General features: G+C 36.1%; 1 protein-coding gene across 1 annotated transcript in view; it reads right to left on the minus strand.

Moving 5' to 3' along the window:
- Positions 1–402: 402 nt before the first annotated feature.
- Positions 403–15,826, minus strand: part of Ipo5 (importin 5) — a 42,453-nt gene continuing 27,029 nt past the window's right edge. Inside the window, exons 14-26 of the mRNA XM_047553848.1 lie at positions 13,579–13,797; positions 12,089–12,172; positions 10,365–10,497; positions 10,154–10,275; positions 9,153–9,249; positions 7,834–8,006; positions 6,295–6,406; positions 6,154–6,209; positions 5,198–5,320; positions 3,406–3,625; positions 2,617–2,845; positions 1,195–1,336; positions 403–551 (exon numbers count right to left, since the gene is read on the minus strand). Coding sequence (XP_047409804.1) covers positions 465–551; positions 1,195–1,336; positions 2,617–2,845; positions 3,406–3,625; positions 5,198–5,320; positions 6,154–6,209; positions 6,295–6,406; positions 7,834–8,006; positions 9,153–9,249; positions 10,154–10,275; positions 10,365–10,497; positions 12,089–12,172; positions 13,579–13,797 — 1,797 coding nt within the window. The 3' untranslated portion in view covers positions 403–464. The remainder of the gene's footprint in view (positions 552–1,194; positions 1,337–2,616; positions 2,846–3,405; positions 3,626–5,197; positions 5,321–6,153; positions 6,210–6,294; positions 6,407–7,833; positions 8,007–9,152; positions 9,250–10,153; positions 10,276–10,364; positions 10,498–12,088; positions 12,173–13,578; positions 13,798–15,826) is intronic.

Genomic DNA, 15,826 nt, shown 5'->3' on the forward strand with positions numbered 1-15,826 from the left:
GTTTTTGCATCTAATGCTTTGCTGGGGTGAAGGCTTCCTTCTACCCCACAAAAATACTCCACTCCGATTAATAGAATGAACACTAGATGTCTAGCAATTTTTTTTTTAACACACACCTACACTGAGTAACTGATCTTAAAGCTGTTGTTCCTTAAGTTGCCTTATGTCTAATGAGAAAAGTTAATTTTATTTCCCTTCCCCTTCACACGGGTGGGATACACCAATAGAAAAATACTCGTCAGTGCTATCGTAGGGCTTACGGGGAACTCCTTCAGTGGGCTGAAAGAAATCCACTGCACTCCACTCCACACGCAGGGCTGCCCTTCCTGCCTGTGGATCTCCAGAAGAATGGCCTACACACAACACTACCGTTCTCTCTTGCTCAAAAACAAAACAAAGAAACCTAAACAAAAGGGTAAACGTTTATTTGGAGTTAGTTTTCTGGTGGGTGATATTAAGGCCCTTCAAGCAGAATTCAGGAGCTCCTGTATGGCTGCCTGCTGCTCGGGACTGAGCTGTGCTATGCATTCAGTCCACAATCCTCCAGAAGTCTAGAGAAAAAAAACATGAGCATAGATTTAGACAGGGTGAAGCAATCATCGAAAGGATTTTAATAATGATTATACACAATGATTGTGTATATACTGCAATAATGCCAAAACACCTTCCAAGTAGCTTAGTTTGAAGAAAATTATTGTAAAAGCAAGAAATCTATTCATTTCCTCAAAGTTCATTTTATTTATGGCAAGTTTTCATTTTTGCATTGATAAAGCTACACTAGCAGATGACACTTTAAAGTTACCTACACACCATAAGAATCCAAGAAGCAAAAATCATTTTTTTTTTTTTTTTTTTTTGTGTTTGACAACTTATTATTAAATCTCATCTATTTTGCTTCTAGACATGCAGGAAAACTTACATAATGAACAGATGCTAAGCACCAACTGGAAGGCTTAAGTGTCTAAGTTTAAGATGAAGATTTTAGTTGTAATAAGTAACAAAACATATGGATAGATTATATTAAGTATAATCCTTTTAAGGCTTGGAGACAGAGAATACAAAAAACCCGCAATTTCCTTAGCTCATTAAATTTCTTGTTTTCTTCTAATACAGAATATAAAAACAACAAAAACAACAACAAAAAAAGAGAGGAAGTTTTATTTCCTTGTTCCCAAGCCAACCAAATCTGCTTACCTGTACTTGGCGAACTACATTAGCCAAACGTTTGGCACAAGGATCTTCATGTTTAATGGCCTCATGCATTTCTCCTTCTGCAATTATACTGAATATTTTGGGCAGATTGGTATTGTTTGGGCCAAGAACAATTGGGTGATTACTGTCAAAAGAAAAAAAAAAAGCCTTTATAAATGAAATTTATAAGGAGAAATCACTCAAGCTCTCACTATACATCCTTCCCTACATAAAGATTACATGTTCACTAAAATCAATTTTCTTTAAAATTCTGCAGGAAGGAAACCAGATAATTTCATGTTAGATCTTCAGTTTCTTCCCATGTAATCCAGGAAAATCACCTGGTTCACCACTCAGCAGTGTTTTAATGGCCAAATAGAATGTACCTTATAAATAATTTGCAATGCATTAAAAAAAAAAAAAAAAAAAACAAGAAATTACCAATAGGTTTCTTAACACAAATTAAATGGTTTCTACAATAAACCCTAAGTTCAAAAGGATTATATGCACATTTTGAGAGTAAGTGGGGCGGGCTTAATGGAAAGAAACATAATAGTGAATTAAGTAGAATTTTTGTTTTTGTTATTAAGAGAATTTCAGAGTAGTCACATCCAAGGAGACGATCAAATAGCCTGACGGAGAACTAGTCATTTCAGATGGCAGGACTTGGCGTGGATGGTGAAATCTATAGAGTGGCTACCACGTTTCTCATTGAGGTTGTTAGTGGGAATACTCTCAGTACTTGTGTGAACTTGAACTTAAAACAGGCTTGAAGGAATATGTTGGTTTACTAGAACAAACTGCAGTGTACCCTTGGAATTTCTCGTGAACTAAAATTAGGAATTAACACTGACAAAGCCAAGACTGAATTAATACTGAAGGCAACATGGGCTTAGAAAAATAGATCCCAAGGATTATGGCTTTGATTTGAATATCTCTACAGCCTCCATGTTGTTGAAACTCTTAGATATACTCAGGGACATACAGTAGCACTGGTAACACTATAGCCCAGGGACAGATCATGGTGGCCTGTCTGGAATACTTCCCTTAAACCACTGATTCTTGAATTCAGAGAAAAACACAAGAATTCTAGAGGGTCAAATAATGCTACCAACAATGTATTTCAATCCTGATCTATAACAAGGTACTGGGTAACAGAACACTGGATGACTTTCTTAAAGCATTATTGTCTAAAATACCTACCTACCAAATTTAATTCCATACAGAACTCAAATTTGATCTCATTATAGATAAAAGGCAAAATTTTAACTGATAATGGTTTCTTAGCATGGTTTCTTAGTATTGTTAAAAACCTATATGACTGATGGTTGTGCACAAATATTGTGGGGTTAAAACTTAAAAGACTGACCTTAGGGGATGAAAAAAAAAAAAGGAAAATGAAATAAGGTGTCTGTGCTTTCTTACCTTTCGATCAGGTCACAGAGATAATTAAAAGTTTGAACAGCTTCTTCTTTATCTTCATGTAGTGGAAGCCAAGACAACCAGTGTGGAAGGACTTCTTCAACGTTTACACAGTCAGGCTTGAACTTCATAATTTTCCCTACGGCTGAGATGCAGTTCTCAGTAGCATTGACATTTTCTTTGGTCTTAGAATCTGCAGACTGAATAACTCTTACAAGCAGCGGCAGTGCTTCTAAAAAAGGCATTTGGGGAAAAAAAAAAAATTGATCAAGGCTTACATTTTCATGCAAATGAACATAAATATTTTTATCTTTGTTCCAGTTAAGATAATGGTGAAAAAAATGTTAGGACTTTGTGTTCTTGGTTTCACCATCACAGAACAGTAACAAGGGGGCACTGCCTCAGCATGTATGGGGCACTAGTAACTCAGAGACAAAGAGACAGAAGTCTCCAGATTTATACTATTCATCTCCCAAGGGTACTTAAGTTTTAAGACTATATTTCCCAGGAAGTTTTAAAAAAGTCCTATGCTAAGGCTATGGTCCAAATTCCAAAAGAAATGTACCCTGGAAGGTAAGGGTAGGGGAGGGTGTGGCTTCACTCAGATTCCATTTTAATTTCTATGAGAATAAACATGATAAATTCCTAAGTGCTACAAATAACGTATTTGAAAAAGAAGAAGGGAATAAAACAGAAATAGGCATATAATGTTTAAGGGTGTGGTAAGAGAATGAGGTAGAAATAAAAAGGATGTCTGTAATGGAACGTATGCAGTGGAATAAACAAAAGTACCTGTACAAAAAGGGCGATAGTTATCTCCACCGTACTGTGCCATGACTCCCAGGCCATACGCTGCTGCTTGCCTGACTTCCGGACTATTGTCACATACATATTGGAGCATTGGCCTTAAGAAATATTCTGCATACTTAAATGAGGCTGGACTACAATGTTCTATGACATCGTCAAAGATGCACAATCCCCATTGTCTGTCTGGCCATGGTCTATGTGGACACTACGAAAGAGATGCTTTTTTAAGCCTCAAAAACTGGTATAAATAATGCAAAGAAATAAATATGTGCTTACATGGATATACCTGATACATACAATAAACAAATCTATAACAACCACTTTTTATGACTAATAATACTTAAACCGATAAGACACAGATGAAATTCAGATTTAAAAGACTTATATGACTTGTGACAGAACTTCACAATCTGATACCATCACGTACCAGGAAGAAGTGACAGTAGCAGCAATGTATATAAACTTATTCTGTAAAAAAAGACAAAGGCACATTGGTATGTGCTTATAGTCCCAGCTAGTGAGGAGACTGAGGCAGAGAATTGATTGTGGCCAGGAGTTCAAAGCCAGCATGGACAACACAGTGAGACTCCCATCTCAAAAACAAAACATAACAATAAAAAAAAATTGAGCCAGGCACGGTGGCACATGCCTGTAATCCCAGTGACTCAGAAGGTTGAGGCAGGAAAATCCCAAGTTCAAAGTCAGCCTCAGCAACTTAGTGAGGCCCTAAAGAACTTAGTGAGACCCTGTCTCAAAATAAAAGATAAAAAAGGACTGGGGATGTGGCTCAGTGGTTAAGTCTGGGTTCAATGCCCATTTATGCCCCTCCCCAATGGTTGGGACAATCTTAAGTGCATAGCACTGATTCAACAGGTTATTTGTGCCCAAATACTTTTAAATGTGCTTCAAACATCTGAAGATAGCTGTTCATTTATGTTACTTTTAAAAATTGAAGAAAACCTAAGGCCATTATATAATGATGCATCAATGTAGTTCCATCAATTGAAGTAAATGTACTTAATATTCTGGTGGGGAATGAATAGGGGCTATGTATATGTGGGGGCAGTAGTATAAGGGAAATCTGAACTTTCCACTCAATTATAAACCTAAAACTTTTCTAAAACAAAGTCTGTAAAACATTTTAAAAAATCAAGCATATAGGTTCATTATCTATAATTTATCACTGTACATAATTGAGGATCATAAATAAATTTGCTACAGTTCACTGAAAAAAACATAACCATTGTTTCCATTTATTAACAGGACATAGATATTTGAAATAATGAAAAATCACTTTTATGTCTTTAGAAGACATTATAATTGGCCTATGGAAAACCTAATTAGCAATCTTCAAGAATACATATTGGGGGGCTGGGGAGATAGCTCAGTCGGTAGAGTGCTTGCCTTGTAAGCACAAGGACATGGGTTCGATCCCCAGCACCCCAAAAAAAAAAAAACAACAACAAAAAAAAAAGAATACATATTGGGCTGGGGTTGTGGCTCAGTGGTAGAGCACTTGCCTAGCATGTGTGAGGCACTGGGTTCAATTCTCAGGACCACATATAAATAAATGAAGAAAATAAAGGTCTATCAACATCTGAAAAAAAATATTGATTGAGAGAGTATAAAAGACAATAAACTTTATAATAATTAGAAACATACAGTGGAAACTATATTTCTCAGACTCATTTTAACCTGAAGAATAAGGTTTTATATGTTACAGTGGAAGAATTCCAGGTCAACTATCCAAAATAACTGTTAGAGAGATAACACTTACAATTAGGTTGACAATTAATGGAAGGAACTGTTCAAACCATGGTAACACCTTTTCCTTGTAGCTGCTGAATATTGAGTGTAAAATATCTGACACTTTGGTCAGAATATAAACATCGTTATCATCCTAAAAAAAATGAAAACAACAACACACACTCAGATGGGTTAAAAAGGATTCTACCATCAATAATGACATTTATAAATATCTAAGATATATAAAAAGAAATGTTCCTTTCCTGTCTTTAAGGGCATAGCAAGAATCTAAAAAATGAAATAACCTTATTGAATGCCACTTCTTTAAACTATGGAAAAAGAAAGGGGTTTGGCAAATACTGCATTTATTGTAAAAATTTTCTTTGGGACATAGTTGAAAAATTATCCCTAATGTACTATTACTATTTTTTGGTTTTGGCAGAATGTTCCTCATTTTAGAGTGAGATGGTGGGGAAACTGGGGTCTCACAGATAGTTGGACCTACTGGCATGGGAGAACAGGGCCACATTTCACAGGTGCTGACCCTACAATAGTTGAAAGATGTTTGATTGCACAATGTGGTAGGATGAAGAAGGAACTGAGAAATAGTAAGAAAGCTCCAGACTGTGCATTCATCAACTTGGACACTCATTTAACACTGGAGTTTGAGAACATTCACCTTTAAAATGCAAAAGCACTATCAAATATAAGTGATTGTTGTAAGCAACATGTAAAGAGAATACCAAGTAAACTCTAAGGCATTTTGATATGCAAGGTATGTTACAACAAAATGCACAACAGCACGAAAACGAAAAATGAATCAATTTAAAATTACTCATTCTAGAAATTAATAAATGAGTGTCAGATTCTTATATCAAAGATTACTGATAATCACATCAGAATGACAAGATGAATCAGAAACTCAAGCACTGAAAACTTACAGAAGCAAAGAATCATGTAAATAAAGTTCTGAAGGGAAGAATTTACCTCATCTTGTAGTGACTCTTCAACCTGTTCATCATAGTCTTCATCTTGTCTTTTAACTAAAACACACCCAAATAAATGTTTTTAAATTAGCACCAAAAAGGTCAAGGATTTCTTTCAGAAATAAAAACACTGAAAACTTACCTTGCCGCAATTCCTGATTTTTAAAATGTTCTTCAAGTTTTGCTTTCAGTATACCTCCCAGTTCTTCAAAGTGTTCATTATTTAGGCATCCATCTCCCATTACTTCAATGCACTAATGAAGTTGAAGAAAAGAAAGCAATCCATAAGATTTAAAGTTTAGGAGTCACAAGTTCAACTCCAAATTAAGAAACCATACAGATGTCTAAGAAAAATGAACATAATTCAAGATCCAAGGAGATTAATGATTAAATGTGCATATACTTGTTGTATTTGTTCCAATGATAGTAACTTAACTCATTGTTCCATTATACCAGATGCAGACAGAATTCCTTTTATAAAACCTTAAATGCAGTATAATTATATAACAAGAATATAATATTAATAATACTATATAGAAACTTCAGATAATGATTTCCAATCTACTTTATATAAGCCTGTGTCAATTTTGTTATAAAATTTGAAGAATGAAACACTTGGGACTTAATGGGTTAAAAAAGAGAAATCAGAAATACCTTTTCAAAAAAATATTTTTTAGCTGTAGGTGAACACAATACCTTTATTTTATTTATTTTTATGTGATGCTGAGGATCAAACACAATGCCTCATATGTGCAAGGTGTCTACCACTGAGCTATGACCCCAGCCCCAATACCTTTATTTTAAACATGTACTGGGCAAATCTTGTAAGACAAACATTAATTATGCTAGACACTGAGGATTCAAAGATGGAACAGAAGAAGTAAATTGGCTTCTAAGGAGCACAGCCCCTGTATAAACAACCTGTAAAGAGAGCATTGAAAAAAGAGTAAATGTGCCTTGGAAGGGCAATACAGCTGCAGGGAATGACAGGGGCATTCTTTGGAAACACAAGAAATTCTGAATTTCAGGAATGTAAATGAGGACAAAGTAAAGACTTTTAAATCAAAAATTTGAAGCAAGTTACAAAGCTGTGCACAGTGGGGGTACCACTGAGTATGGGAAGGGAAGGGACTAAATAAACAGCAAGTTAAGGGAAGGCAGAATGGACTGGAGGGAAACAAAGAGAGACTTCTGGAGGAGACCCAGTGAGGCTATTCTCAATAGCACAAACAAGAGATGAGGCGATTGGAGTGTGTGCTGGCAGGGAGGGGAGGCAGGAATTTAGAAGAATGCCTAGGACAGGAGTTAGACATGAACTGGAGATGATACCTAAACTTCTGTAGTTGGACTATAAGGTGCATGCTGGCAGGAATTTATCAAGACTGGTACAAGAGCATTCAGAATTTCTTCTGTTTCCAAAGAATGCATGCTTCCATGCCTTTGCCCAGACTACTCCCTGCACCTGTAGTGCCCTTCTCGAGGGCACATATCCCATTTCTCCAGTGCCTGTTCCTAAGCAAACAAAAACAATAACAACAAAATATTTAAATTTTTTTTCAGCAATTTAAAAATGCATGTCCTAGAATATTAAAAAAAAAAACCTAATTTCCTCTTATTTTATATAGCAAGATTAATAAACAAACACAACCTTACAAATATTCTTTAAGAGAAAAATATTCACCTTTGCAAAAGAATGCATTATTTCTGAGAGGACGTCAGAATCTGGTTCTGTGCCAATGGCCTTGATTAAAGCATCACACATGAAATGCCACATCTGGGTGAGGTACTCAGGACCCCGAACCCTTGCACACTCCAGGAGAAGAGGCATGGATTCCGCGGCTGCCACACGAACGCGTTTTATTGTTAAGGAAATTGTGATCACTAAGGAACTTCAAAAGACTATCATTCTACTTACTTAAGCCTTAGGTATCATGTGTTAAGAGGAGTGCTAGGCAATTTCTGTTTATCCAAGACAAGAACCTGTGTTAAATATAAAGTGTGTATAAATATAGAAGTCTCCCTGGTCACATGACACACCTCCTTTCTTATTACCTATAATATAGCAGGGATGAATTCAATGACAAGATAGGCCTTTCACTGTTCAAACGTAACCCAAAACACAACAAGGGTTTGTGAAAGGATCTGACACCTTAAGAATGTGAGGGTGTTTCTCAACATGCACCTCTACCCCAAAACTTTAGGTAATACATTTCTTCTATAAATGTCTTTATGAGAAAACCATTGAGGCATCTCTATGCTATACTAGCTTTGTTGGTTTTCAACAGAGATTTAGTTGCTTTTCCTTACCTAATATCATTTACAAAATAAGGTTCTTGATAACCCCTTCTTAAAAGCAATTCTGCTTCACCCGTGGTGTATCACTGGAAGTCTGCTGGGCAAAAGCCATCTCCATATAGTACAGCACTGTTAGGATGCTATGAGGAATGACTCCAAAGCTCTGCGTCTGGATCTGGGTTCTTTCTACCCCTCTGTTTGGCTATGCTAATTTTACTCAGCTATGGAATTAAGAGTTAGTACCTACACACATTATGGCTATTATTAAATTGAGGATGAAAACAATAATGCCCAGAGGTGCTATTCACATTTGCAATGTAGGATTCTATTACAGAAAATTAACGGTTGATGGGTCTTGAACTTATTAAAAAGGGTTTTATTCTCTTAAGAGTATCAAAAGATATTTGGGAAAAGCAGCAATTATATGTAATTATAAATACTTGCTAATAAAATAACCCTTAAAATCTTTAAGCGGACCACAGAAAACTGACAACTTGAGTACAGTTAACATTTTCTCTTCCATGATTTTGGCACAAGGTGAACAAAAATATATACAGAGAATCAAACTTATAAACTAAAACTATGATTAGGATCCAAATAATAACGGTGATTTATACCTCAGTTATCACAAAAATCTAATACCTGAAGAAGCTATAGTTTTACTCAATCTAGATATGTTTTACATCCAACTATTGTGTAGGATATCATCATGGAAATAAAATTTCAGTAAAGGGACCATCAGTTTGACAACCTGTTCGGTGTATTCCACAAAACCTTCTTTTAATTCCTTGGCGTAGCAAACCTGAAACGAAAATATTAAAGAAATCAAGATTCATGGGTTTTTTTTATAGTTGTGTACGGACAGAATGCCTTTATTTTATTTGTTTATTTTTATGTGGTGCCGAGGCTCCAACCCAATGCCTCACACATGCCAGGCAAGTGCTCTGCCACTGAGCCCCAGCCCCAGTCCTCATGGGTTTTTTTTTTTTTTTTTGGTACTGGGGACTGAACTCAGAGGTGCTTAACTCCTGAGACATATCCCTAGCTCTTTTTATTTTTCTATTTTGAGACAAGGTCTCGATAAGTTGCTGCTACTGGTTTTGAACTTGTGATACCACCAGCCTCAGAATCCCAAGTTGTGGGGATTACAGGCACCACAGAGTCCAGGTAGATTTCATTTCGTTGTTTGTTGGTGGAGCTACTGATCAACCTAGGGCCCTGTGCCCACTAAGCAAGTGATCAACCATATTAGTTTTTAGGTGCTGATATATTAAAAAACAAAAAAACAAACAAACAAAAAAAAACAGCAAAACCAGAAGGCCCCAAGATGTTGCTTCTTGACTAGAACTACATTTAAAGTTGTATACAGAACATAGAATTAAGACTTCTAATCCCATTATATCAGTTATATAATACTCTAGGACACAGTAAAGTAGTAATCTTCATTCAGATTGTTGGTTGTCTTCTACTATTAGAAACAGCATGAAGAACAAAAAGTTTAATCCACATGATTTCGCTAAAACAAAGATCCAGAAGTAGAAATGTTGAGTCAAAAAGTATCCACCCTTTCTTTTTCAAGGAATATGTTCCTGAATCTTCAGAATAATTTATTTACCAGCTATTTATTATAAGCACTCCTATGAAAAGTATATAAATTTATTAGTGGAGGATACAAATGAAGTTGAGTAAAAATGATAATCTCATACCAACATCTGACAAGCAGTTGATTTTTCTTCCAGTCCTGCAGTTTTAATACCAAAACTTTGCTGATCTCCAAGGTTCACAAATTCCCAACCATCATCATCACTCATATTCTCCATGTCTTGGGCTATTAACAGGGAAAGAAACACAAGCTTATGAAAAATAATAGTAAAGGCAGAAATATTATAACTGATATATCCTCATGAAGACACGTACTATCTAAAAGGGCTACTTCAGGCTTAATTGAAGCTGTCTTCATTAAAGGTCCCATAACCACCGGAAGATATTGCTGAAATTCTTTCCCAAGGATTTTGCACATTCTGGCCCATGCTGAGATCATGTAAGAGATCTGGGGAAAAAATTTAAAATTAAAACAGATTTTAAAGTAATGGGTAAATAGAATATAATAAAGTCATTGTGTATTTAATGAGAATGTTTTATTGATATGTTCATGGCACTTTAGTAAATCCAATTTCTAAGGTTATATATTAAAAATGTTCTTAATGAAATCCTCTGAACTTTCAACCCAGGATACGGGTAACAGCAGGCAAGGCTTATTTTTTTCCTCAAGAGGCAATTATAGTTAGTTTTCTCAGTATCTGCATCATCTGAATAAAACCAAATAGGTCAATTCCTAGGCACAAAATTCTTTTGAGGCAGAAACAATCTGATACCACTTTCTACCTTTACTACCTGGCTCCTCATTCATTAGACATTATTAAAACCCAAGAACCAAAATATACTGTCCTTATTCTGTAAGTAGCTGGGTATAATTAAGACATCTCTGTGCTACCACTGTGTTTAAATGTACTTACCTGTCACCCATGGGATATGGTTCTAATTCATTACCCCTATAACCCAGAAAGTGATTTGTCTATTTCTCTGCCTATTTAATGCATGTGCACAGACACACTTTCCACTTCTTACTAAAAAAATTTTTTTTTCAATTGTAAAAATAAAGTCCACTCATTCCACAAACACATACTGGCGCTTTTCCACATGAGGTGTTCTATGATCTGCTGACTCAAACATGAAGAGTCACTACCCTCCTTGCAGCTGACAGCCCACCAATATTCCTACTGTTAGCAGTTTGCAAACTATCCTTCTAGCCTTTTACCTCTGCACACACACAGATAAAAGTGTACTTAAACACCACTTTGTAAAGAAAGTAAAAACAACAAAACAGAATAAGCTTTGTTATAAAATGGTATTTTCTTCTTTAAGCTATAGGAAACAATTACATTGTGGTTGTGTAAAATTAAAAAATTTAATCCAATAATTAATGAGTGCCGTGTTACATATTTAGGCACTATGAATACCTTTAAGATTATGTCAGACATCTATGCTGTTGCTGCAAGTGTCATAAGTGCCTGCCACTGAGAATGAACAAATGGGCAAGTCTCATAGAGGAGGAAAAATATGATGAGGAGTTGGCCAGGCATATTTGTGTTTGTGGGGGCAGGAGTTCCATCTAAATTAATGAAATATGTGTCTGCTCCTGTGCAGAGAGGAGACTGCAGATTCTGAGATGGTTACATTTCTGTTTCTCTCTGACAGGGGAGACAAGTCACCTGGCATTCAAAGGGCTATGAGACACTCAAATGAAGATATTTATTAAGTGGTTGACAAGTGAACCTTGATCTGCAAGTCACAGAGGAAACCTGCAGCCATGACTCTGCTTCCAGGAAACTGAAAAGTTAAGTGTCTCACATTCAGCCCTCAAGAACAACAAAACTTGAAGGAGTCAAATGAAGTAGAAACAAGTCACAAGACAGAAAGAAAACACTTGACTGCAGAAGTAGAACGGAAACCAGTGAAAAGAATCTCTGAAAATATTAACTCAAGAAAGTTATCATTCTTTTTTTGTTTTGAAGTACATTTAATCCTATGTTGTACACAACTCATAAATGGATCAAGGCAAGGACAGTAATACTATTTACCTGAGGATCGTCATCTTCCATATCATTGAAATCTGTCTGAGTCTTCAACAATAGCTGCATCACATCTGAGGCATCCTGCATGAACTAAGGAAAATATGGGGAAAGCAACACCAACATAACAGGTATTTAACAGACCAGAGCACCACTGTTGCTACCTAATTTTGTTTTTTATGTAATAACAAAACTTAAAAAACAAAAAACAAACAAACAAACAAAAAAAAAAACCCACTATTTTCTACATGGGTTATAACCATAACTCCACAGATAAAAGTGATAAACTGAAAATATTCATTTATATTAATAGACTGAATGCTCTTTCTAGGAAAACATACTCTCCCCTCAAGGACAAAATAAACTGCACTATAAAAAGATACTTCTAATGGCATTCAAGGTTTGGTCTATTGCTTATGTATTTCAAACAGTAAAATTTAATGCAAATTCAAAACGAAAATTTTGGATGCCTCTATAGAATTCACTGCATAAAGAATTTATTTTGGGGGCTGGGGAGATAGCTCAGTCGATAGAGTGCTTGCCTTGCAAGCACAAGGCCCTGGGTTCGATCCCCAGCACCCAAAAAAAAAAAAAAAAAAAAAAAAAAAAAAAAAAAAAAAGAATTTATTTTGTAAATGATCTCACATAATTGTCCAGTTCTGGCAATTCCCACTGCATGACCAGGCAATGGTGTTTCAAAGCTAGATGTACAGAGTCTAAACCATGAATGTTTGACTGGTTTGAATGGTCCCACAGAAAACAATTTAAAAGAAAAATAAAGCCAGGCATAGTAGAACATGTCTGTAATACCAGCTGCTTGGGAGGTTGAGTTTGATGGCAGCCTGGGCAACTTAGTGAGACCCTGTCTCAAAAATAAAAAAGGAATTGGGATAGTTCAATGGTAAAGCATTCCTGGAATCAATTCCCCATACCATACCACACAAAAAGGATAAAAGTTAATAATAATGCTGGATTTGGAGAGGCAAGATAGAGGCTTTGTGCTAAGTTCTGAGGATCAAAATGCAAAAGGTCCATGACAGAAGAACTTCTTCTGGATCAGTTTGGACAACTGAGATGTTGGCTCAGAATAAACACACTGGCCCAATGATCCTTGCTAGTTATTTTCTGAAGAGTTATATGCACATATAGACACTGGATGCTTTGTGATCACCAGGATCACCAAGAAAGCAAATGGCACATTTTTAAGTGGAACTAAACATGAGGATATTGAACTACAGAGGCCTCCCATGAGACAGAATGTATGGTTGTAGAGAAGGGGGACATAGCAGTGTAACTGAGTTAAGAAGAATCCTTTCTATTTGCAAGTAAAAAAAAAATGTAGGCAACAATTTATTCCTATAGAAAACTGGAGTTAAAAAAAAAAAGATGAAGGAAAAAAACCAGAAAACCATTTATCAGACGGAAAAAACTCCAGTATTCTCAGTGACCCCCCTCGCCAGATTATATACAGTAAATTTAACATAATACAAATCACTTACTTTTTCTTTCCCAACAGCCAGACCAATGAGACTGATGCATTCAATAGTTTTTCCTCTCAAAAGTCTGAGTTCCTTTTGAACTGCATTCTCAACAATGTGCTTCAGTGATGGCATAAATAAATCATAGTAGGGGACAAATTTTTCTTCTGCAGTATCTGCAACTGATGCAATGGATGTCACAACTTGTTCCAAAACTAACTTGGTACCTTTCTGAATCAACTAGAAGAAAAACATACAACATAAATAACTTAAATGAAAACAACAAAACAAAACAAAAACAAAAACCAGGAGAACTATTTAAATTTGCTACTTCCTTCCAGTTCTTGAAGGCTTCTCTGAAATAGCAAGCTGGGATCACCTCTCCAAAAAGTCAGAAGAAAATACAGATATTGGGGGAAATTTCTATAAAATTATTTATGTTGAACTATTTATGTGGCTTTTCTCTTTTGTTAACAAAAGACACTTTACTTGGTTTTGCTTTTTCTCAAAAAATAGCTGGTTCTAGAGTCCTAACCTTGACTCCACTTCAATTTTTAATGCCCCTATAATGCCTTATTGTTCTTACTCATCTTTTCCTCACTGATTTCCACTACTTACTGTTATATTTTGTCCTGTCCTACTATGTTGTGGAGAAAATTATCTTTAGGGGAATTCCTTTATTTTCTAATCCAACATTTCCTGGAGGATCCCACTAAAGAACTCTGGTACCCTCCAGCACCCATTTCTCCTTCAGGCTGAAGAAAATGAAATGACACTGTTCCCTATGCCAAAGACCTACAGTGTGCTCTAGCCTACTAGGGTAGCAACCATGCTTTCTGGGCAGCTGCAGCAGAGCCCATGCTGTCACCTTCCAAGGTTCCCAATAATTCCTCACTGACTGATAAATACCTGGGCTCTAACAATTTCAAAATGTCCTTCCTTTCCCTAATCAATGACAACTACACGCCCAGCAGAGCATTTCCCTTTGTAAATACAAAGGGTACCAAGCCCTGAGGTTACCTCACTCCCTTTCTTCTGCATTTTTCAGCATTTGCTGCATTTAATGTCTTAGGCCCTGCTGCTCCCTCCTTTTCTACTAGACTACCCTCTGTTCAAACAACTTCGAACATTATCCTCTTCTATCTCATCTCAGCAAACTCCATTCTTCAGTCTTTAAAAAACCTGCACACTGGTCCTCTTGGGGAATGACAGGGACACAGAGACTCTCTTCGCACTGTAGCCCCCTCTATCCAAACCACTTGTTTAGCTACATTGAATCCAAGCATTCCTGATTTTACCAACCAAACTACCTGCCTTCAATGTGGGTCCACCTGTCTGTCTTCATATACTTAGATATTTCTATGAGCATATTCTTAGTCTATTGTTCAGTGAAAGTTCAGGTCTATTTGAAACTCTCCTTTCTTTGGATTAAAATATTCATTTCTTGTTTTCTTCTTTATTGACAGTATTATGCAAACTATATAGTTTGAACTGTTTGTTACTGGTAGATACTAAGTATAGGAATTGAGGGTATCAGAAATTTTATGAGAATGTGATGGTAAGTTCACATATATTGAATCCTATAGTAAAAAGCAGTCTTTTATTCTTTTTTATAGCAGCAATTCACTTTCATTCTATTTGACAACAAACTGGGCCTTGATCCTTGTTTTACTTATCTATGTTTTCTCTTCCATCTGACAATATACTCCTGGCATACTGCTATACTAAAAGCACTCAACTATTTTAGGGTGCCTCCTGTAATTAAGCTGTAATTATGAACCATCTACTTGGCTTTATTTTAAAATTTCAAATTACAGAAAAAAGGACCTTATTTTCTACAGAAACTCAATTTCTGTCACTCTGTAGAACACTTAACACTCTTTTACTTGCTTATTGTTATAGTCTATATTTGGGATCTCCCCCAAAGGCTCACGTGTCTCTAATGCAGCAATGTTCAGAGATGGAGCTTTTGGAAAGTGATTGAATCATGAGAGCTCTGACATCAGTGGATTAATCAATTGATGGATATATATATATATGTAAGTTGATGGCATTATTGGGAGTTGATGAAAAGGGCCTACTTGGATGAAGCATGTCACTGGGAGTAATCCTTAAAGAGTATGTCAGGTCCCTGGTCCCTTCCTTCATTTCCCTCTCTGCTTTCCAGTCACCAAGAGATAAGCAGTTCTGCTCCACTGTGCCTGTTCTACCATGATTATCACATGGTCTCATCACAGACCCACAGCAATGGAGCCAGCTGACCAGACTG

This window comes from Sciurus carolinensis, chromosome 5 (genome assembly GCF_902686445.1).
Source record: "Sciurus carolinensis chromosome 5, mSciCar1.2, whole genome shotgun sequence".
Classification (NCBI taxonomy): domain Eukaryota; kingdom Metazoa; phylum Chordata; class Mammalia; order Rodentia; family Sciuridae; genus Sciurus; species Sciurus carolinensis.